General features: G+C 37.0%; 1 protein-coding gene across 2 annotated transcripts in view; it reads right to left on the bottom strand.

Moving 5' to 3' along the window:
• Nucleotides 1-8,780: 8,780 nt before the first annotated feature.
• Nucleotides 8,781-25,051, bottom strand: part of Gc (group-specific component (vitamin D binding protein)) — a 38,936-nt gene continuing 22,665 nt past the window's right edge. The window contains exons 7-13 of one of the 2 annotated variants that reach the window (XM_005392770.2): nucleotides 24,911-25,040; nucleotides 23,850-24,052; nucleotides 22,404-22,533; nucleotides 21,857-21,954; nucleotides 19,654-19,786; nucleotides 12,351-12,405; nucleotides 8,781-8,959 (exon numbers count right to left, since the gene is read on the bottom strand). In XM_005392770.2, coding sequence (XP_005392827.1) covers nucleotides 12,370-12,405; nucleotides 19,654-19,786; nucleotides 21,857-21,954; nucleotides 22,404-22,533; nucleotides 23,850-24,052; nucleotides 24,911-25,040 — 730 coding nt within the window. In that variant the 3' untranslated portion in view covers nucleotides 8,781-8,959; nucleotides 12,351-12,369. The remainder of the gene's footprint in view (nucleotides 8,960-12,350; nucleotides 12,406-19,653; nucleotides 19,787-21,856; nucleotides 21,955-22,403; nucleotides 22,534-23,849; nucleotides 24,053-24,910; nucleotides 25,041-25,051) is intronic. The other variant, XR_262404.2, reaches the window with a different exon arrangement.

Here is a 25,051-nt window from a genome sequence, read left to right as displayed (position 1 = left end):
TTATATATTTTTCTACCTCTTCTATTTAGTTTAATAGATTCAGGGCCAATCACCCAAATTGATTAATTTCTTTGCTCTTTGAGAAAAGAAAGAAAGAAGGAAAAAATATATATGTATGTATACACAGGAGTTCTATGATGGATGTACTACCGATTTATATTGCTTTATTGAAAGGAACAGTTAATGTTTAATTGTTTATTCAGTCTTATATGCCTATATTTGTTTATCTAAGTAACAAATTTAAGGATGTCAATATGTACTATAACAACCATTGCTAATTTCCTATCACTTTGTCTGAAATACTGTATTGCTTGTACTGTTTTTGTGTTATTGTGTAACTCTATGTGTGTTTGTTAGTATGTTTTTGTTCTTTTATCTTTAAAATAAAAGATTTCTTTGCTCTTTGAATTACACAGAGAACTCTGAAGATGTGCCTTCCAGTGGTAAACAGTCTTTGCTAGCTTCTGGATGAAGTAGTATTCTACAAGTCTCATCCTCTCCTTGACAGAATCTTTGATAATTATTTTAGTCATTTGTCTTAGTGTACACCCATGCACCTTTGCCAATGAGTTTGACTTATAGGGTGTCCAGTGTTCTCCTTGAAGATCTCCTATCCCTGCAGTTCAAGGGCAAGAGAGACTGCAAAGCCATGTGCGTATCCAGAGCAGAAGAGATGAACATGGGGTGACTAAACCAAACATTTTGCTGGAATATTCAGTCAATGTGCAGATTTACCAAACTGATATAATTGTTACAATTGATTTCTGAGAACAGAGTTGAAATGTCTGTATCTTTTTAACTGCTTTTCACATTGCTGTAAATAGAGCTGCAACAGAAAGCATTTTTTCAGATGGCTTCATGTTGACAATTTTTAAAGATGTGATTTCAGAATCTTTCTGTTCAGCTATCTGCATTCATATATGGTATCCACAAGGTGGAGGCAGAGCTTATTATTTGAATCAGGCATGTTTTGAAAGACTTTACGAAGAAGTTTCAACAAACACAGTCTTATGACAATGAAGATTATGGGTGCCCACACTTCATTCATAGTTAGAAAATTTCCTACTTGGGTGGAGGCAACATAAGAATCCCAAGCTCCTGATCTACGAATGGGTAAGTAGTTATTATTGTTAACTGCAGCTAGAACTTGCTGAAAGGCAACAGCATGAAGCTATGAGGTTTGTGATGGTGGAACAACCTGTTTCCCTGAAAATAAGACCTACGCACTCTAGCTAGAACTTGTTTTCCAGTTAGGTCTTATTTTTGAGGTAACAGGGAATTAGGTGCTTTCTGCCTACTGAGAAAAAGAATATTTCAGGTCATGCAAAAAATGGATGAGGTTGAAAGAACCTTTGGAAAGGGCAGGTATTACATGATTATTCATGACTGACTTTTCTTTAGTAGAAAAGTTTTATTCTATAATTATGGACAAAATACTCAAATGCAAAGGCAGATTGAGATAATATGGTGTTAAAATTTAACCTTTGCTATAGCAGGATGAGTCACTGAGCCAAAATGTGTTTTTGTGGGTTGATCTCAGATGCTTTTCTATATCTAATTTGGGTCAGGGCACTGAGCTTCTGAAGCCCTAACTTTGGATTTGGGTACACAGTAGGTTTTGTGCAGGACTGACTAAATCTCCACCTCTGCAGGGATAGTAGGGACTGGTTTATTTTTTTGCGTGGGGATGAGGTTGTTTTGGTTAAGATTTTGTAGTAGACTGACAACTTGTTGTCAACTTGTGATACCCAACTGAATTGAACCAGCATGGTGCCGAGTGTGGGAGGCCCACCTGAGGGTTGTTGCCAACAAAATAAAAAGCAGAACTTGAGAAAAAGAAGGAAGCTGTTAGGGAAGCTGTAGAAAGCTGTTGGTTTTCTTGGAGGAGCTTGTCATGCTGGCTTTCCTGATGAACTCAGCTGTTTTCATTATTGAAGGTGCTTGGAGCCTTGTTGCTGAGAATGGATCTGATTCACTTTGGGTCAATTCTGGTCCTCACTTTGAGCATCACTTCCTCGCTCCAGAGGGGAAGATGGTGCCCTGCTCAGTCTCCTGCAGAAGCTTGTTGCACTGGTTTTCCTGATAAGTGCTTGGCTTATAGTCAGAGGAGCTTGGGACTTCACTGTTGCTGAGGATGGCTGTGGTATTTTTGGGGGAGCTCTCGTTCTTAATTTGAGCTTCACATCCTGGCTCCAGTTCAGATCTCAGCCTGCTAGCACAGATCCTTCATCCCACTGGCACAGAGTTTCTAGCTGCCACCACTGACCTTTGGGCCTTCCCAGCACAGATTCATGAAACAGGCCTTCATGAGACATTGTCATGGGCTCTAGGCCTCCAGGTGGATTCATGGGAGGCATTGTTATGGGCTCTAGGTCTTCAGCTGGACTCATGCAGGACATTATTGTGGAATCCAAGGCATCAGCTGGATTCTTTGTGTCTTTAGCATTTGAACAGATTTTCTGCACTCACTTTGAATATGACTCTTTGAGTGACTATTATAAAATAATCCTATAAATTATATGTCCTATATTAAATTGTTCCTCAAGAGAGAAGCCGTGGGATCTACAACCACCAGAAGTGCCATAAAAGCAGAGCCTCACGGAGCTCACAATTTGCTGCAAATTGCTTTAGATGTTGCACATAGAACTACAGGATTTAATGTTTCCCCTGCTGGACTTTGGACTTGCTTTGGTCTCAGTGCTTTGCATCCCTGTTTGTACCTTTTGGAATGCTAATGTTGTTTATCTTGTGTCATTCAATGTTGGAAGTGTTTATCTTTTCACTTGGATAAGGGCTCACAACTAAGAGTTTGTCTTAGATCTCAGAGCAGATTTGGGATTTGGACCTTTCAGCAATGCTGAAACTATTAGGACTTTGGCAACTCTTACAGATGGACTAAAATGCCTTTTACACAAAAGGATGGGCATGAGTCTTTGGGGGACCAAGGGTGGAATGTTATGGTTTATGTCTAGATGCCTCCCCCAAAGCCTCATGCAGTCATGGGGTAGGTTTCTACAGTTTTTCACTGATTCATGGTCCAATGCTAAGATTATAGGTGTGCATGCTCCACTTACCTTAGACTGGGTAGCCTGCATACAATATAAGGGAGGGAAAAAGGCTCGTTCTTGCTGCTGCACCTTCCTTTTTGCTCTTGCTGCTTTTGCTGTCTTCCATCATCATAAACTGTTGCCCCTGTGCCACACCACCCTGCCTTGGAGCCAACTGAGTGTGGACTGAAACCTCCACAAACTGTGAGCTAAATAAACCTTTTCTTCCTTAATTTTGAGTGTTGGGCATTTTGTCAAAGCAATGAAAGAAAAGTAACCAAGACAGGTCTCATTATATGGCACAAGCTGGCAACAACCTGGTGATCCTCCTGCCTTAGCCTTCTGAGGGGTGGGTATGCATGTGTGCTCCAAGCCTGGCTTACATATATTTCTAGGTTGGATGATGGGGTTAGATCGGTGCAGTAAAGACGGGTTGTAATGATTGGTACACTGTGTCAACTTGAGAAGATTAGAAGGTTAACTGAGTGACACAGCAAGGGGTCAGCATCCTCACTTTGTAAATATCCTCAGCCTGTGCAAGTGGAGGGCATGGAGATGGTGTGAGCATTACATCTGCCCTAGAGTGGGTAGCCTGTTTACAATATAAGGGAGGAAAAGAAGCTTGCTCTCCCCACTTTTTTTTGCTCTTGTTGCTTTTGCTGTCTTTTGGTGCCTTGAACTGTTGCCCCTTTGCCATGCCACCCTGCTTTGGAGCCATCTCATTTTGGATTGAAACCTCCACAAACTGTAAGGTAAACAAAACTTTCCCTTTTTAACTTTGGGTGCGTGGTATTTTGTCTCAGCAACAAGAGACAAGTAACTAAGACACAGGTGCAAAAAAGGGAGACTACAGTGTAAGAGACAGCCTTCCAAATTTTCTTGTTTATCCTTAGCTATTTCCTAGTGAAAGATACACTGTCAAGCTGATCAAATTTCTGCTTTACTGGGACTTATAACTATTGAATTAAATAATATACTAGAATGGTTTTTCACTTGTGTTTGTCAAAATCTCTATAAAAGCAAGCTTTGTGTTTCGGAAATTATTAGGTGAGATAATTAAACACTAATCCTGTGAAAACTGTGTGAGTGATTCCTCTCAGGAGGTGTTTAAGAACCACCTTTTGGGATGACCTAGGAATCCAGAAAAACACCAGAAGTTAGTGTCTCAAGTTGAACCGAAAGCTTGAGTGACAGTTAAATTTTATGTGTCTACTTGGATAGGCTTTGGTACCAAATTGTTTAGTGAAATATTGATGCAGACATTACTGTAAAGGTATTTTGTAGACGTGATCAACCTTTACCATAAAGTGACAGTAAGTAAAGTGTTTTATCATTAACAGTATGAGTGAACCTCACCTAATAATAGTTACAGGCCTTGAAAGCAAAAACTGATGTTTCCTAGAAAAGAAAAATTCCACTTTAAGTTGATAACAGAAATCCTGCCTGAATTTCTAAACTGTTAGCATGTCATTTTGAGTTCCTACTTCAAACCGGTTAAGCCATTTCTTTCTTTTTTTTTTTTTTTTTTGGTTTTTCTCCGGTACCGGGAACCGAACTCAAGACCTTGTGCTTGCCAGCCAGGCACTTTGCCACTGAGCTAAATCCCCTGGCCCGTTAAACCATTTCTTTAAAACAAATCTCTTTATTTATTTGCAACTATTGGTTTTGTTGGAAAGCCCTGAAAAATGTGACTTGTGAATGTCATTCTAATGCCGTCTATGACAAATGCCGTCTAAAACAGATCATTATATTTACCAGTGTTATGGTTCTAACGTAATATAATGTCTTTGTATCTGGAAACTTGTTTAAAGAAATGTATCTAGTTGCCAAGTTGACAAGGGGTGGATTGTTATGGTTGATACATTGTGTCAACTTGGGGAGTCTAGAAGTTTGGCTGAGTGACTCAGCAGTTCTACATCCTGGGGTGCAAAGGACATGCCCTTCCTGCTCTAGGATGTTATTCATTGTATCAATGTGAGAAGTTTAGAAGGTTAACTATGTGAGTGCCGCCCCCTGGGTGGGGGTAGCCTTCTTACAATGTAAGGGAGGGAAAGAGGCTACTTGCTGCCATTCCCCTTTTGCTCTTGTTGTTTTGCTGTCTTCTGCCTCGGAGCCAACCAAGTATGGACTGAAACCTCCACAAACTGTGAGCCAAATAAACCTTTCCTTCCTTCACTTTGGGCGTCGGGTATTTTGTCTCAGCAACGAGAGAAAAGTAACTAAGACCACCAGTTTAAAACCTAAAGCTTTCACTCTAAAGTCATAAAAAAGACAGGATGTCCACTATCACCATTTCTATTTAATATAGTTCTGAAAATATTAGCCAGATCAATTAGACAAGAGAGAGAAATATAATGAATAAAGATAGGAAAGGAAGAAGTAAAATTATCATTATTTGCAGACGACATGGTAGACGACATAGACAACCCCAAAAACTCCACCAAAAGACTCCTAGATTTAATAACCAAATTCAGGAGCATGGCTCAACACAATGTCAGTACTTAAAAATCAATAGCATTCATGTACACAAATAACAAACTCACTGGGGGAGAAATTAGGAAAGAACACTTTTCACAATAGCATCAAAAAATTAAATACTTAGGAATCAATCTAAAAAAGGAAGTAAAAGATCTCTATATTGAGGACTATAGTACTCCAAAAAGAGAGATCAAGGAAGATATCCAAAAATGGAAAGATACCCTTTGCTATTTGGTAGGAAGAAACAACATAGTGAAAATGGTCCCATTTTCAAAATTGTTATAGATTTAGTGCAATCTCTATAAAAATAACATTAATACCTCATAGAGTTAGATAAAACAATCCTAAAATGTATTTGGATCCAGAATAGACTTAGAATAGCAAAATCAATTTTGAGCAAGAAGTTCAAGGTAGGGGGCATCACAATGCCTGACTTGAAGTTATACTCCAGAGCTTCTGTGATAAAAACAGCATGGTACTGGCAAAAGCAAACAAACAAACAAACAAACAAACAAACAAAAAAACAGACCTGAGGATCAGTGGAACAGATAGAAGATGCAGAAAATACTCTAAATACACTCAGCCACCTTATCTTTGCCACCTTACAAAGAAGACAAACACATTCACTGGAAGAAAGATAGCCTCTTTAATAAATGGTGCTGGAAAAACTGGCTTTCCACATGTCAAAGACTAAAACTAGACCCATGTCTCTCACTATGCATTAAACTAAAATCAAAATAGATTAAATACCTAAATATTAAAATAGAAACACTAATTCTGCTGGAAGAGAAAATAGGTAGAACACTTGAAGACAGAGACTTCATGAACAAAACCCAGATTGCATAGGAAATACTAAAAAGAATTGTGATCTCATCTTATTAAAATTGTGATCTCATCTTATTAAAATTAAAAAATTGTGATCTCATCTTATTATTTTTTGCACAGCAAAAAAAAAAAAAAAATTACCCAAAGAGCGAAAAGACAACCCACCTACAAATAGGAAAATATTTTAGTAAATTGCTCCTCAGACAAAGGACTAATATCTAGAACATATAAAGAACTGAAAATATCAAACGTGTTTGATGATATAGTATCAAAAGATCTCTGCATTCTATGAAATGGGAAAATAAGGGCATAATTATATGTATATGTATATATATATATATATGTAACTACATATGTAATAAAAATAAACTCATACTAAAATGACAGAATATTTGGATTAATGATTCTTAATTTAAGGAAAAATGGTGAAATGTTTTCCAAACTTGTTGCAGAATACTGTGTTATCTCGGTTCATAAATGTAATTCATTCCAAGATTCTGAGGAAGATGGCTGCATTCATGTTCATGTGGGGTAGATGACCATTTGGTGTTACTCATCTTATGCAGAATTTGTGAGCAGAACCAAATATTTGCCAAGTGCTTCTGCTGGTGAACTGAACTGTTCTCAAACAGAAGCATTTTTGAGCCAAGGTATTACTATGTATTCAATGGAACTGTGAAAACATTACTCCAGGAAATCTTCTAAAATTTATTGGCTACCTAGTGCCAGACTGAAACATCCAGTTTTACAGGATGAAGGGTAGAAATGTTTGACCAGATGGGATTAGTTTTCAGTACTTCACGAGTGATTTGTAAATTTCTCAAATAAAAGCAAAGCAGAAGTTTCCAAATTAATTTCACAGAGCAATTATTCTGGGTATTTTTTTTTTTTTTTTTTTTGGTTTTTCTCCGGTACCGGGAACCGAACTCACGACCTTGCGCTTGCCAGGCAGGCGCTTTTGCCGCTGAGCTAAATCCCCAGCCCTATTCTGGGTATTAATAACAAAAGGGTGTAGTGGCTAGGTGAATCTGAGGTATGATGAATTATATACAATGACTTTTGGCTCTTTTTCTGTATTATAGATGGGATGGTTGGAGATCAACTATTTTTAATTTAAAAAGAATTTAAAGAACAATAAAAATGATGTAGAATTTCCAAAGAAGATGTTAGGAATTAACAATGGTTATTCTATTGCATATTGTTATCTTCAAAGTAGTTGCTCAGATTACCAGATATAGACTTGCAGTTTTGACTCTTGAAGTGAGAAATGTACTATGTTTCAAAAACTAATTTGATTCACGTATGCCTGTTAATCCTCCAGAGAAGGCTGGAATTGAACAGAAATTTCAATTCTGTGCTTTGATAATGCTATGAGTTTAAACCACTGAGCTACTTTTTTGAAATTTGTCTTCTCATATTTTATAAATGTTATCTATTTCTCAGAGTTGTTATAAGCTTCAGTAAGGTAATATTTGCAGATGTTTTTAAAATATCTAAAAATGCTGCCTAATTATGTAGTGGATACTTTGTTGCTTTGTGACTTCATGCAACTGGAGGGTTTCTGAATTCGAGGTTAGTTTTCCATTTCAAAATATTTGTGGGAGGTAGGACTGCATCTGCTACCATAGAAACTGTGAAGGAATATGCATTTTATTTTCTAGCTAATGATGGGGCACCTGATCTTGGTTTAGTGAATGAAACACTTCTTGATGGGACTTAGAATACTGCTAAGTGAGAGAGATGATTTTGTCTAATGTTTTCCAAGAAATATGTTTCATCTCTACTATATAATTCTACATCTTTCATGAGGTGAATTAAAATTCTCTGGTGCAGTCAACTCTGCATTTCAAAGATTTTCCTTGGCTTGTATTGGTTTAAGAGATATTTATTTTGAAAATATGATCTTTCTTTCAAAGTTAGAGTGCTTTCATTTTTCCTGGGCAAAGAAGGTACACAGAAAATCATACATATTTCATATATTTTAAATTGAAGTAAGCTGAAAAATTATATTTATAACTTTGTCTCAGTAAATTGTTCTCAGGAGTCTAGCAAAAATAAGCAAGCAAGCAAGCAGGCAAGTAAACAAAAGCTCAATTAGGCCACAAAGCTTTTGTTTTTATGAGGTGGATAATACCTAATCAATGCAACCTGCAGCTGGAAGCAAGAGGGGAGTCTCAAGGGGTGTTTTGTTTTGCTCTTAAGCGGGGCGTTATCCCAGGGAGTTTGTGGTGAAGGCTATCTTTTGCATAATGGCACCCACTAAACCTGAGAAGCAATCAGGAGATGGAGTTCAGTGTTGGAAATTATATAGTGGATAATAAAGGTTGTCTCTAAGAGGAAAAGCAAAGATCTAGTAACAAACAGGGTGGTGAGGTTCAGGCTGCCTCCCATTACATCTTTGTGAAAGAAGCATGAACAGTTCTCAAGACCGTCATTCTTAGATGTATTTATTGTTTTTATTATATTTCAATTTATTTCCGTAGCAAATCATCATGGTGACCATTCTATGAAGACAGTGTAGCAGGAAAAGGTAGAGAGTATTCTAGGGTCTCCATGGATGCTTTGGATTGGCCATCAGAGCTCATTCCATGGTTGTTCCAGGGCTAGGTCTACAAGGATGGAAATGAATGGTAAATTAGGAAATAGCTAAAGCCATCAACCATAACCCTGGTCATAAGAGGTACACAACATCATGCTGTTTTTATGTTTATGATAAAGATAAACCTGGCTAGCATGATCCATATATCCACATGGTCCACTTTATGGGTCCAGAAGAAGAAGGTAAGAAATTCCCAATACTAAAGGAAAAGAAGTCATTGCTTCTGTTTATACAAAGGAACATATCCAGTGTCTTGTTTTTCTTCTTTGAACTAACAATGTGTCTGACTTTCTGCTTTATGAGAGTGGACAGTCACTGCAGGACACAAAAGGCAATGAAAGGTATAATGAGGCTCCTGCTATAGTTTGGATGTTGAATGTCCAAAAGACCCATGTTGTTAAAATCTTGGTCGGTAGGTGGGCATAATTGCGAGAGGGTAGAATATGAGAGTTGTGGTTAATGGAAGGTCCTTTGGTCACTGGATGTGAGACTGTGGGACACCAGCCTCTCCTTTTTCTCCGTGGTCCTAAGGCAAAGTGTTTGCCCTGCTCACCTTCCTCACTACTGCTCTCCAGCTCCTCCATTGGGGCAGACAGCAGTGGGTCTGCTCGGTCATGGATGAGAACCTCTAAAAGTGTCAGCAAATACACAGCCTTTTCTTCATAAGCTGATTATCTCAGGTATTATGTTACAGTGATGAAAAGCTGACTGCTACAGTTCCTGCTCCTGGAACTGAGAAAATTGTTCAGTAGTTTTTGTTTTGGTAAAACATTGATGAGTATGAAGCTTTAAAAATCAAATTGTTCTACTTTGTATTATGGTATATGTTTTGCCCCTTATTTTTTTCTGTCTTTCAAAACAATCAGAGTCTTGTTTGCATGTGGACAAAAATTCCATTTTTCATTGTCTGCAGTAAGTTTATGCCTTGGAATAAGGGTGAAATCAGAGATACCAACACGGTACTCTCTCAGCCTGCCATCTATTTCTCCCCCAGCATGAGCTCTCTGTGCTGGGCGTGACGCTTGTATCTAAAATGTTTTACTCCCAGCTTGATTTGACCAAGTTAGGAAACTCCTTTATCCATCAGCAATCCAGGGGACACTAAAAACATGTTTCCAGAGCTGAAGGAGAAAAGATTACCTGACACTGTGAGACACAGTAATTTCCTCTCAGTGGGGTGTGCAAATATGGCCCCAATCCAATTTGGGGGCTTGAAGTCTTGAAGAAAATAATTGATTCAGGGCCCCAAAACTGTCAAGATGACAACTCAAGTTGGCAATAACTTTTGTGAAGAATCATGTTACTGTTGACTGTAAGGCATGAATTGGATGTTTACCTATGGATTAGAATACCTAGAGACAAAAGGATTCCACTTTCTGCAAGCTGCTCAGGTCTCTCCCTAGAGATTGGTAGGTTTTTATTAAGAAATACATGGCCCCCCAAAGTTAGCTAAACTGTTTAGGAACAGCTTCACTAAACAATGTGCCTCTGCAGCCAGCAGCAAGCTTTTCTGTTATAGTCAGAGAAAAATCATAGAAGAAAGTGGATATTTTCTAGAGTAATTTAAAATATGATGGGAAGTTTACTCGGTGGGAAAAGTACTTGATATTTAGTCATTAAATCAGAACTTGGGTTCAGAGCACCCCACTACTGGGATCATATTGTTTTGGGGCAAAGCTATAGGTAACTGAATGAATCTGGAGTTGTTCAATATGGCAACAAAATTCTCTCTGAATCCCTGGAACTATAATCTTCTGGTTGCATTTTAGAAGCCTAAACAACAGTTTAGGCTGTATCATTACTTCTGGATATTAAATAGAGCAATCTTATAATTTGTGAAAAAGATATAATCTTGTTTTGTAAAACCATGTAATTGTTATATAATAGAGTACTGGTAGGCCTTTAGTTTTGCAGATTGAGATTATGATTAACAGGCAAAGAATAAAATTGAGCTCAAAAAAGCCAAAGCATTTTGCTGAAATCTAAGGAAGAAATTTGTGAATGACTTTTGAGCTTGTATTCAGATGATCAAAATGTATTTGAGTGGCCAAATAACTGGATGATGCAGAAACTGAGGGATTTCTTAAAATCTAGAGAAAAATACAGACTAACCCAGGGAAAACAGTTGAAAAAATTTTATACAGATAAAAGTAATGACTATGAACCACAAGAATTATTGCCAGAGCAAATTATACCATTATACCAATAGCATAATGAGGCCTTTGTAGCAGTTTGGATATCGGATACCCACAAAGGCCTGGTGTCAAAAGCTTGGTGCCTGGAGGGTACAGATGGGAGATGTTAGTAGTAGAAAAATCAGTGGCAACAATTTGCCAGTATTATTGCTAATATTTGTTACTAATTTTTAGACATTATATACATCATTTCAATCATTTTAACAGCACTGAGGTAGATATCAAAATTTTTACTTTGCAGAGATGGGAATTGAAATTTGGACAATAGAGATAACAGGTTTAAATTTACAAAGATAGGTAATTGGACTGGGGTTCTAATCAAGACTGGATGAATCCAGAAATGAGTTTCCTTGACCACTCAGTCACCTTTTACTGTTTCTAAGTACTTTCATTTTTATTGTTTTAAACAATTAAAAAATTGATAGTAGAAAAGCAGAATATGGTGAAATGACTTAGTTCCATTAGTCAATGGATTAGAGGGCATGTAGTTCCACACTTTGGACAACATAGAACAAAACAAATGAAACAAAAATTTGATGACATTAAAAAGCCTCGGTTCAATTGAGATCTGAGGTAACCTCAATCCACTGTTTGCATCATTTAAATATATCTCAAATGTCATTCTTTAAAATGAATTTAATCCGTTCTGGAGAGAAAATATTTTGGTTGAAATGAGAGTTAAGGTCACCTGGAGTTTAATGTATGAAATTATGTCTAAATAAACTATGTTCTTAATATCTTCATCAGGCATTGTTACATGAATAAAGTGTAATATCTGAAAGAGGCTGGCGTGGTCATACTCCAACAGTGCTGTTTTAATTTGAAGAAGAATATCTTTCCCCCCTGAGCAGCATGCTGTATTATTTTTAAGACTCAGTCGTTCCCGTTTTCATATTGTTTCCTACTGAGGGACGTCAGGATCCCTGTAGTGATCACTATGTCATCTTAGCTGCAAACTTACGATGGATGTAGCACCAGGATGGGGACCTATAACTCCGGACTTACCTGTAAATGTGTCAGGAAGTGGATGTGTGCACTCAAAGCTCTTTACCTTTTCTAGATGATTAGTATTCTCAAGTATAAAATAATTTTCAATAGACGATAAATAGGACAAGTAATTTGAATAAACTCTACTTCCCACTCGGATTTTAAAATACATTGTGCAATGCTGGATTCTTTGGTACTGTATTTTAAAATTGTACTTACCTACGATGACCCATGTGCTTTATGACTGCAGACTATCCTTCATTTCGGCATCAATCTGATAACAAAAACAATGTAATATATAATTCAAAAGGTCCTTTATTTGCAGGCTAGAAGATCAGAGAGAAGGTATACCTCATACTGAAAGCTAGCTTAGAAGAAGAGTGTTGTCAAAATGCAATTTCATGCTATAGTTTTTATTGGTTGTGCTTCACATTTATTTAGCTTTATATTATTCCCTGCCTTAAAGAGTTTACCATCTTATTAAAGACATCATACCCCAGCGATATATGTGCACCCATGTTTATAGCAGCATAATTTGTTATAGCTAAATCTTGGAAGCAACCCAGATGTCCATCCACTGAGGAATGGATAAAAAAAGATGTGGTATTTTTATACAATGATTACTCAGCTATTTAAAAAGATAATCTCGAGGCTTTTGTAGGTAAATGGATGCAACTAGAGACCATACTCATAAGTGAAATAAATTGGACCCAGATGGGTAAACATATTGTCTCCTTGGTGTAGGAACCTGAAAGACTAGATAAAACTCAAAATGTACAATAGATGATAGGAAAGGGAAAGAAATTGCTCAAAAGAAGGAATGAATGAGATGAGGGAAAAAAGAAAAAAGAAAGAAGGAATGCAAAATATAAATATATATACGAATAGCTGCGATAACTATTACTGATGTCTGATAGTGTATTGAAATGAACAGTTAATGATTAAAATTTTTTATGTTCTGATCGATTTTGCATGCTTCTGTCTGGTGGTCTGAGCAACTGATTTGAAGGTAACAATATGCAATGGAATTACAATGGCGAACTCCTACCATCTTGTCTAGTGAAACTCCGTATTATCTTTACTGTTTTATTGAAGAATTATTTTCTTATAACCTTTAATGGTTTGAGCAAGCTTCCATTCTTACATCTGGTAATCTGAGCAATGTACATGAGGATAGTGATATGTAATGTAACAACCACTGTTGATTCATATTATTTTGTCCTGAGACTCTGTATCACTTTGAATGTTCTTGCTTTGATTTGTTTATGTTTGTGATACTGGTACGCTGCTACTGTTCTATTTTTTTGTTTATTTGTTTCTCATTTATTACTCTCTTTAAAATAAAAAAAAGAGTTTATAGTCTTCTTGGAAAAATAGACCAAAAAAGAAGAATTTAATAAATGTTAATTAGGAGGTGTACATCCAGTGTTATGTGTTAGAGGAAGAGTCTGCCAGGGAGGGATTCCTGGATGAGATGGTGCTTGAACAGTATCCTGATGTCTGTTGCAGGATGGGGAAGCTGGGATGAGTCTTTCTGCACAGAGACCTTGAGATGAGAGCAAGTTTAATGTTTGGGAACTGCAAGGCAACCTGGAGAACCCAGCAGGAAGTGCAAGACACACACTAGGCGGTCAGGCTGCAGAAGAAATCAAGGGTTCTACACCCTTGACTGGGGGAAATTTGGCCTTCAGTTTGGAAGCAATGGAAAGGTATGGGGGGAACATGTGAATTATTTTATATTTTACAGGGATTATCTTGGCTGAGTGTGGAGATGGAGTTGAGTATGAAGCCCTGGGGACAGACTACAAATATAATACCTCCTGGGAAGCTGTGGTCCCGGTGAAAGATTTCCTAAAGTTAGGCACTAAAAATGTTGAAAAAGGCAGGTAGAATATTGAGAAATATTAAGTTAGAGTTGATAGGACTTAGAATGTGATTGGATATGTGTGGAAAAAAAGAAGGATAAATCATCACTAAGATTTTATTTTCAGAAAATTATGATGATATTAATAAATTTAGGAAACATGAAAGAAAATTTTGGAAAAAAGATTTTGGTTACATTGACTTTGAACTTTGTTTGTTTTGTGTTTTGAGACAGGGTCTCTGTATATATTTCAGGCTGGCCTTGAAATCACTATGTAGCCCAAGCTGGCTTCAGATCTGAAGGGATCCTCCTGCCTCAGTCTCCGAGGTGCTGAGATTTTAGGCATTTGTTACCCTGCCTGGCTGAGTTGAATTTCTTATGAGATGAGATCTCATGTGATGACAGAGCCTCAGGGAGATCCTGAGAAGATGCTGGCACTGAGGGAAGAAGACCTGGCTGGACACAGAGCTGTAGCATAGAGGCACGTGTGCAGGAGAGAACCCTCAGGGAAATACCTTGGGGTTGGAAAGGACCAAGGAAAAAACTCTGAAATACAGAAGTTTAATGGGTAGATACAGGAAGAGGAAAATGTCAAAACAAGACAGGAAAAAACTTGTGAGAAAAAGCAGAAAATATACCACAGATGCCAAAGAAATTGATTCAGAAAGGAAGAGAAGGTTCTGCAAATCCAGTGTTTTGCAGAGAAGTCTGACAAGGTCTGAGCAAGGTTTGTTGGATTTATCAAGAAGGAGACTACTGGCGCGACCATGATGGGAGTGGTGTGGTAACATCAGAAGCCAGACTGCACAGGACTGGATAACTTCCAGGAGGTATAATGAGGCAGGGATACTCTGTGGGTTTCCAGGATCTCATAAGGAGAGAAGAAAAGAAAAATAGCTAGAGAAGTGTCCATAGTTTGTTTGTCTGTCATTTATATATTTTTGAGATAAGAAAAGCAACTTTAATACAAACTGGACAGAACCAGTGAAAAGAAATTGTTAATGCAAAAGTAGACACTACAATGAATGGAGAATGATTACAGGGAATGGAGGTCAGTGAAATTCAGAGTGATGCTTTTAACTTGGTATATGTTTTGTGATTTTAATAACAGTATTTGGTTTTCAGCCAATAGTTAGTCTTTTGCTGTCAAGATTTCACTTTTGTACTAATTAGCTCAGTGAGGATTGAAGACCTCGACAGTGTGGAATGAGCGGAACAGGCTAATGTGTATAATGAGCCTAGGATTTTCCTATCATCCTATAACCTCTGTAAATCACATTCTGCCTGTCTATTAAATGGTACTTAACGTTCAGGGTTGTTCCAGATTATTCTATAAATATGTGCCTGTGTAAGGCTGTTACTGTTCTGCTCGACACATCATGCCTTCTCCATCTCCCGAGAGGGTTCAGAAGGGAAGCAACGTGACAGTCCACCCTGAGGGTGGAGTCCGCACTCTGTCCACCGAGCTCCCCCTGGCTGTTTGCATCCGTCTGCTTTCAAAACTCTAGTGCTGAACTGCAGCTTGTAACTGCAGCTCTCTACAGACTTTGGACAGTCATGTTTGGTGTTGACTAAATCTCTCTTAGTCACATCCCAGAGCAGATTCAGTAATGAGCTCTCAGAAGAGTGTATCAGGATGTCCTGTCTGTGTGACGGTGGAGAGAGAAACTTTGAAACTACCTGTTGTCTTTCAGGTAATGGGCCTCTATGGCAGAAACATGTGAGCCCATTGTGACAGTGCCATGATAAAGCCAAAGGAAATATCGCTAGTTGTCTTATTTCTCAATCATGTTGATTAGGATGATGGTGGCTGGATTTCCTCCTAGTGAAACTCTACTTTGGGCCCTTTTGCTACCCTTCAGTAGTTGTGTCAAGTACATGTAGAAAAGCAAGCAGAGCTCGATCTCTGGATATAAGAGTGAAAGGAGTGGGTAGGCATTCATTTACACACAAAAAAGTCATGCAAATATAGAACAAGGAGACCTAGTATGTTTTGCTCTGAATGTAGGGTAAATAGGACAAATAGCCACATTAACTGTTGGGAAATAAGGTGAACGCTGTTCTATCAGGTGTTCCATGACATGACATGACATGACAGGTGTTCCTTCCCATAGAAGGCTACAGAAACAGCACAGCATCAAGTCTCTGGGGCTGTAAATCATCAGTTATGTACAAGAGTCTTAACAAGCCTATTGATCTACCTCTTCTTTAGCAATTATTGAATGATGGGCTACTTAGCTGCACTAGTATAAGTTTGCTGGTGACAAAACAAGAAAATAGAAATCTGTCACCTCATCACTGCAGTTGAAACTAAAAGTGTTTTACAATGACAATATGTTATAATGGAAAATACACTGACAAGCAAGTCAAAGACATGAATCAAATAGAGACTAGAAGGTAAATGTAAAAATCAGGAGAGAAATCATCCCTCAGGAGATCCTTAAGGGAAGTTAAAAAGAAAAGAATGCTATGCAGCTGTATTTGTCAAGCTGATTAAAATTTTTGTTTTTTAGGTGCAATACAATAAAAAGCAAAACAAAATTTCTTTAAAATATTAAGAGAATTTATACTTATATTGTAAGGCTTTTTACAAAGTACTTTTCATAGCATAATTTCTATAAAGTCACTTCAAATATAAAAGAACTGCTACTGAGAACAGACCAATCATTTTCCATTTTAGAGAAATCCAATGTACATTTGATGGAAATTATGAAGGGATTATCATGCTTAATTTATGGAAAACTTTTCACAAAGCTACTTGCAGTGAAATAGGCAATTTCTAAATCCAGAAAAAATAAGTTGACTACAAGTATTTAAATGGGGACTGAGTAGGCTCTGAAAGGAATGAACTGGGTGAGAAATTACACTCGATAATTTTAATAGTTTTCTTCGAACATTTATACTTTTGTGATTCTCTTACATCAATTTCTTGGATATTTTCAAATATGCTATAGAAGAAACCATCCTTTTTTTCTTTCATAGTTTAATGAGCAAAAATTCATATACATTCTAAATAAATATTTATAGAAAGTGACTTATAATTGGTATTAAATCATTAGGCTAAGATCCTAGTGATGACCTTCACAGTACAGTTATTTTTCTATAAAGACAAACAAATCTAAAAAGTAAAATATAGATCATAAATCATTACTTTTTTACTATTTTTTATTTTAAAGAGCATAAAAATATTTAAAAATATTAGAAATGATACAGAACTTCTCAAAACAAGATGCTAGGAATTCAGCAATGGTTGTTATGTTGCCTATTGTTGTCTTCAAATTAGATGTTCATATTAACAGATATAAGCACACGAAATTGGTCAAAAAATGTAGGCATTAACTGTTAGTACTTTCAATAAACCTATAGAAATCAGCAGTATAATTATCTTAGCTATTCTGTGTATATATGTATATTTTCCTCCTTCCTTCCTCTCTCTCTCTCTCTTTCTTTTCTCTTTCTTTCTTTCTTTCTTTCTTTCTTTCTTTCTTTCTTTCTTTCTTTCTTTCTTTTTTCTTTCTTTCTTTCTTTCTTTCTTTCTTTCTTTCTTTCTTTCTTTCTTTCTTTCTTTTCTCCTAGAACAACTGGGATGAGGGAAAGGAGATCATTAATTATTATGGTTTGTGTCTAGATGTCCCTCAAGGCCTCATGCGGTCATAGATGAGGCTTTTCAGAGGTGGCCAAATCTAGAGTTTGTGATGCTGGGATTAAGTGTATGATACTGGGATCAAAGGTCTGTGATTACTATAGTAGTCTACTGATTGGTTTGGCTTAGATCTGGGAGTGGATAATGGAAAGGTCTACCCTGGATGTGAGTGTTACCTGCTCAAGTGCAGGTAGCCTAGATAAAATATGAGACAGAAAGAGGGCTAGTGTCATTGCTTGTTGCTTGTTACATTGCTGCTTTTCTACCTTCTGCCCATCATGAACTGTTTATCCTTGCAATGGCCCTCTCTCATGCTACCCTGCCTTGGAGACAGCCAACTGTGTACTGAAACCTCTACAGAATGTGAGGTAAATAAAACTGTCCTCCTTTAACTTTGAGTGTCAAGTATTTTGTTTCAGTAAGGTCCTTCCCAGCACAGGACAACTAAGATCAGTAGCAGTGCTTTATGTTTCTTAGTGACTACTTTGAAGGTAATGATACATAGTGTAATAACTATTATTATTCTCATTATTTGGTAATGAAAATTTGTTTTATTTGTTTATAAAATAAAAAAAGAAGAAAATAATAAATTCAATTGGTTTAACCCCCCCCCAAACAATAAAACAAAACAAAAGAAAAAACAAACACAAAACACCTCAACTTCAGCCAGCAGAGTGGGAAAGGGGTACAACTTAATATGAGCTTCAGAGTTAAACAAGGAAGAAAGATTGTGGCATGGTGTAGAGTTGTTCTTATCAGAGCCTCCATATTCCATAAATGATGTGGCTAAGGCCATGAAGTTCTTGGAATTATGACTCCTATCTCCAGTGGGGTAAAATGATATATAGCGTTGCCCTTACCTTTGGGCTCTACTAAATAATGCAAGCAATTAATAGAGAGTAACAGATAAAATGAAAAATATGTGGGCTATTTCTGAAAAAGGCATACAAAACTTATTTTCATAAAGTGAAATTGGTAACTGCCTTGGAGGACGAGAGTATAATGTAAGACTCTCACAAATCTCAGAAGTTAGGGAGAGCCGAGGGCTGTCACCGTGGCCCACATGGCCTGAATGGGGCTCTGCTGGCCAGCAGTCCACAAAGAGTTGGAGGGACCCGAAGAGGCAATCTCACTCCGGCTTACAGGAGAGAACCAAAAAGGCTTGGATGCCATGAGTAGGGAAATACGAATTTATCTATTATGACACAAAGCTCATGATTGTACAGAGTAAAAAACACATGATGTAGAAACTATGCAAATATATTTAAGAAAGAGAGGAGGAAGAAAGGACAGAGGAAGAGGAATGGGAAGGAGAAGAGGGAAGAAGAGAAGGAACATCATTTAAAGAAAGATGACCTGAAGAGTTAACAATAATTGAGAGAAGTGGGGAAGAAAGTTGGAAGATTCATATCTAAGAGTTCTAATATCTTTGTCTGTCAGAATTGAGAGCCACTGATAGTGTCTGAAAGAAATATTCATGGTTAAAAAGACTAACATTTAATAGTAAATCCTCTAACTTCAGAAAATAACTATTATGGTAAAGAAACGTTTTTGTAACCTTTAGAAATTTTTCAGTTACATTTTTTTTTCTGGTTTCATATTAAAACAAAATGAAATTTAATAATTTGATTGGTAAAATAAAAGACATGACACCATTTTTATAAAGTATCTTTTTTATGAATTTGCCTGCCCATAAGTGTGTATGTGTGTATGACTACATAAACGTGCATGTATATGTACAGGCTCTGGTCTGAAAAACACACTTTGCTGCCTGTATTCATAAACCTTTTTGTTTCTTAAAACATAAAATTTTCTAAGCTTGTAGCTACCTTCATAAATTTGCTTTTAAGCGAACATAATATGGCAACAGTTGTTTTCTTACTCTCACTGGTAAGACACCAAAGTTGTGAGAGCACTGTCATAATATTTCAGTAACAAGACAGAACTGAGTGAATCTGAGCGCACAGACTCTTTCCGTCTTCTTCAAGGATAAGTAGAGAGTTATGCTTTCTCACCTGTGCATCACAGTAGCGAGGTGGCGAATTTATGGAGCAGCACTTGGAGGCAAAGTCCGAGCGTTCGTCCACCAGGCCAGCCAGTTCCGTGGGCGTGGCATCGGGGAGTTTTGTTCTTAGTCGCGCTGCCAATCTGAAACACCATGTTTAGGTAAGGTTTTCTAGATATGTCTTATAAACATTCTTAAGGCAAAGTGACATCCAATTCAAATCTTGTACAATAAAAAAATAGAAATACTTGTAGGTATCATAAATGCCATTTTTCTGTAGTTGTTGAATGAGTTTTGGTGATATTGAGATTAGAAAGAAAAATCTATGCCTCTTTCAAGACCATGAAAGTAAACATATAAATTGCTGCTGAAACTGAACTCCAATCATTCCATTGTTGTTTGGCTATTATTTCAACATGAATGATTTTCTCTTCTATTTCCTCTGACCTTTCATTCCATCTCTGGTTTTGGCTTTCAAGTTCCTTAAAGGACATTTCCTTCACAAGACCTCCTGTATCTTTATGTGTTTCCTTTCCTCCCATATTTCCCCTCTCAGTTTGCCTCTTCTCAACCCCTTATGCTAGAAAACACTGAAGCAGGAGCCAGGCACTTTGGCCCTTGTTTTTAGCTGTTCATTGGCTAACTGTCTCACATTCAAAATAGTGATAGCATGTGACAACACTTGATTATTTTGATTTGAATATCTGTGATTTTGGTGCCTCTCCTCTCAAAATGGACAATTCAGCTTGGTTTTGTGACCTTCTTTAAGATGCTCTTGCCGGGGGCTGGGGATTTAGCTCAGCGGCAAAGCGCCTGCCTGGCAAGTGCAAGGTCGTGAGTTCGGTTCCCGGTACTGGTACCGGAGAAAAACCCCCCAAAAAAAAAAAAAAAAAAAAAAAAAAAAAAGATGCTCCTGCCTGCTCAGAAATGACCAATGAGAAGTAGAAGAGACCCACGTTTACCTGGAGTTGGGCAAGGCAAGGTGGGTGCAGGGAAGAGACAGGAGCCTATGGGGAGCCTAGTTTGTCCACGAAAGCTTTATTGAAACAGTAGGTTCTAGTTGGGGATGGGAGGCAAGGCTGACCAGAAGGCAAGTAGAAGATGGGAGAGATAAATAGAGGGTGGAGGGAATTTCAGACACCTAAACTCAATAGTCTCAATCTTCTCTAATTTCTTAGCCCAAGTGTCAGGCCTCCTCCATGTTCATCTGGAATTGAGATGATAAGATGATTTCTCAGTTGACTTCATACAACCCTGGAACTTGAAACCTTTAACAGACACTTAATTTTGAATTATCTTCTTGACATCTCCATAATGTTCTTTTGAGATTATGCCATTGAACACTTCCGATAACTGAGAAATCACCATTTCAATCTTAAGGCTCACATTGGTTTCTTTTCTTTTGGAGTTTGACTAAGGTACAGTTGGTGGAAGTCATTGAATATGTCGTACTTTTAGAATTCTCTAGGGAGATCTTTGTGGACGTTCTGTTTGTGCTTACTGGTTCAAAATGATTGGAAATGCATCTGGGATATTTACAAAATAAAGTTGAGAATGACATGGTCTTTCCAAGTGGGGACTTTTCCCAAGAATCCAGTACCTCCTCTGTCATTACTAAGGCTTATTATTTTACTGTTAACATCTATCCATAACAAATACTTTCTCCTCCTTAACTGGGGAAAATGACTACTGTACAAGATTGCAGGTTTTTCACATTTGCATTTCTAGTCTATAAGGAGCACATGCTGCTGATGACTGACACAGCAACAGATCAAAAGTTTGGATCTTCTTTTCTGTGATGAAGTCAGTTTTATAGCTCCTTAATACGTGTACCAATATCCACAGATAACTTCAGGGCAAGAAACTACTTGCTAGTGTGATTTTTGTTGAGACTGGCCGCTCACTTGACACAGGGAATGTTTTTCCTGGGAAAAGAGCACAGCTGCTCCTTATACTGGTGTTAGATTTTACTTTTAAAAACTCCTTAATTCCAACTCTTCATTTTATTGTTCATGTAGCATATCCTACACTTTTTTTTTTTTTGGTGCCAGGAATCAAACTCAGGACCTTGGGCTTGCCAGGCAGGCACTTGTGCTGCTGAGCTTATCCCCAGCTTCCATATCCTAGACTTTCAATTACCATAAAACCATAGTATAGTACTAGACAAATATTAATGCCGCATTTAGAGAATGTGACCAGAAGAAGCCTCTTACTTTTTCTTGTATTCAGTAAATGTGTTTTCTGAATAATCTGCACATAATTCTTGTCCTTTCTTAATGAAAGAAAATAATTTCTTCTTCAGTTGAGAACCCTGTTAAAAAATAATAATCTCATGACAAAATCCTTTGTCTTGAAACACTGTCCCATGAGGCTGCTGACTCAGAATTCCATATTTCATCCACACCAGGCATTGGGAAGCATTTTCTGTATAAGGCCAGATAGTCAATATTTAACCCTTTGTAGACCATATGTATTCTCCATTATAACTACTCCCCTCGACAAAAGTAGTCCTGAACAATGTATACACAGTGAGGATGGCTGAATTCCACTGAAACTTTACAATGAACATTTTGAATTTCATTAAATTTTCATGTGCCATGAATTAGTTATTTACTTTTGCTAGTTTTTTCACATTAATTAAGACATACAATTTTTTTCTCTTCTGATCCTGAGGTCATGCAAAAGTTGTAGTAGCCCATGAGCTGCAGTTTACCAACCCTGGACTGATGTGGTTGAAAAAGAAACTCTCGAGCATTGTACCTTGTCAGTAAAGCAGGCGGAAGAGTCTTCAGAGTCACAGCATTCATTAAGGCCTTTCAGGGTTGGCTCCAGTATTTTGCTGAGGAATACTTCTGGAATAGGGGTTCTTCTGCTTAGTTCAAATGTATACCTTGAACAAGAGAGAAAAGAAAATAGATAGTACTCTTTGAGGCATATGTAGGTGTGTGTGTATGTGTTTATGTTCTGAAACAGGACACACTTATGACAAAGGCAGAGCCCTTGTGCATCTTTTTTTTTTCCCCTGTGCCTCTTTTTTTTTTTTTCCTCCGGTACCAGGAACCGAACTCATGACCTTGCGCTTGCCAGGCAGGCGCTTTGCCGCTGAGCTAAATCCCCAGCCCCCCCTTGTGCATCTTAATTAAGAGATTTAGCCAAAACTGACTCAATATCTACAAGCTTTAGATTTTATAATAATTTCATTAAAATCTGTTGCTAATATTTTGAAGTATATATTAATATATTACATAATATAAGTAAATATAATACATATACATAATCTGCTCTACATGTAATATATACATATATAATATATAATACATAAACACATCTTCAACTCCCATGGAACTGTACTTTGTAATATAATTGATCCTATAGGCAACATTGAGTGGGTACTTTACACAACTTTTGTGTAAAAATAAAGTTTGTATAAATTTCTTTATCATGTCTTATCCAACTGTTTGCTATGCACTTATGAAAACAATATTTATAAGAAAAATGTAAATTAAAGTTCCATTAGTATCTAAATTCTGATATTGGGAATTGATACCCTAAAGTTCTTTACCAATCTATTTGTGAAATATGTTTATGCTGATTATGTATACTGAGTGAGTGTTCATAGTATATGCCACCCATGGCATATTTGCCTTATAGTTCTTTTTATAGTAAGGTAAAACAAAATAAAGATTTATCATTTCTTCAAATTCAAATTCTTTTTATACTTAGAGGTAGTGAATTACAAGTAATATTATAAAACCAGTTAAATATGTGATAAATATTTTTGTCATACTATATTTAATAAATGGGGAATTTTATTGTATAAGAAGCTCAAACTTCCTTTCATTTGCATTTCTACATGAAAGTCCTATTGGCAACCTGTGCACTAAGGCAATATTATCATTTTCAAGTGAAGTGAGAAGAGATTGGAGCTTAGAAAGATCAGCTCACTTCTTTCACTACACATGCCCAGTAATCAGAGAGGCAGAATCTGGAACCCCAAGTTTGTTTCTCCATATAAAAATCTTTCTATTAAACTTGATTGTTCTTCATTTAAAACAGACTATTCAGTTTTTAAATTCTGAGCAATTTTAAATCAATTAACAAATACTTTAAGTCCATAAAAAACATATGAATAGCATACCTTCCCTCAGCCAAGTTTTGTCCAAGTCAGGGTAGAACAGAAGCACATCCCAGAGCACCCCTACTTACTGATCCAAGGCCTTGGTGTTTTTTTGCCCACACACTTCTGTATTCGTGGGCAACTCGATGGCTGGCAGCTCTGGTGATGGGGCAGCTGGCATGAAGTATATGCACGTAAAAATGCCCAAGGGCGTTTCTTCTTGACAACATTCTTCAAACTTAGAATTCTTCTTGGATAATTTGTCACAGACTGTTACTGTGAATTCAGGCAGCTACAAAAGGAACAGTGAATTTGTGCCTTGTTAGTTTCCTTGGTAGCCTTATGAAAAGCAAGACTTAATCTTATAAGTCCTAGAAGCATATTTATAAAAATCAATGTGAATATTCTTAATTAAGTAAAAATATGGAATATCCGTAGACATAAATGAAGACACATGTAATAGAGATATGTAACGGAGTCCTAGTTAAACTTGTATATCATTATAAAAATATCCATTAACACAGTCACACATTTTTGATGGAAAAACCCAGACAACACAAGCCATCTATTACTAAGCGGGCTAACAAGATCTTGAAGACTGACCTTCATGTAAAGCAATTAGTTCAACTGGTATCTACTTGAGAAAGTTATACAAATTAAAAATAGTGAAAACATTTGAGCTGCCCATCAAATTATAAAAAGTGTAGTAGAAACATTAATAGGATCTAATAGTATAACGGTTTCAGTACTAATAGGACTTGGCATAATAATGAAATGATCTATTTCTGCACTACAGTACTATTATGCATTTGAAATGTGGCTAGCATGAGTGAAGAACTGAGTTTTAAATTATATTCAATCTAAATATATATATTCAATTTGAATTATTAAATTTAACTAATTGTGTGTGGCTAATGAATACTGTACTGTACAGTGCAGGTAGAGTAAGAGTTTGGGAATCAGTTAATTATGTCTTTATATGTTGATCCTGTCACTTAAAAGTTATACAGATCTGGACTATTGAACCTTGTTAATCTTTCTTTATAGAGTTAAGAAGATAATGCATGTGAAGAGCAGCTCAGAAGCTTGTGTGCCAGTTGGAGTATGTACCCGGTACTGCACACGGCAGTGCTCAGGGCTTACACCTTACCTCTTTGGCCATGCAGTCCTCAGAGGTGGACTCACAGCATTTAGAGAGCATTGTGGTGATGTCTCCAGCTAGTGGCAAAACATCCTCCAAATCAGCAGTAGGCACTTTTTGGGCTAATTTTATGAGATAGCTGGAGTTAAA

Source organism: Chinchilla lanigera, unplaced genomic scaffold (genome assembly GCF_000276665.1).
Source record: "Chinchilla lanigera isolate Chin_1 unplaced genomic scaffold, ChiLan1.0 scaffold00046, whole genome shotgun sequence".
Lineage (NCBI taxonomy): Eukaryota > Metazoa > Chordata > Mammalia > Rodentia > Chinchillidae > Chinchilla > Chinchilla lanigera.
This window is presented reverse-complemented; position numbering and strand designations above follow the sequence as displayed.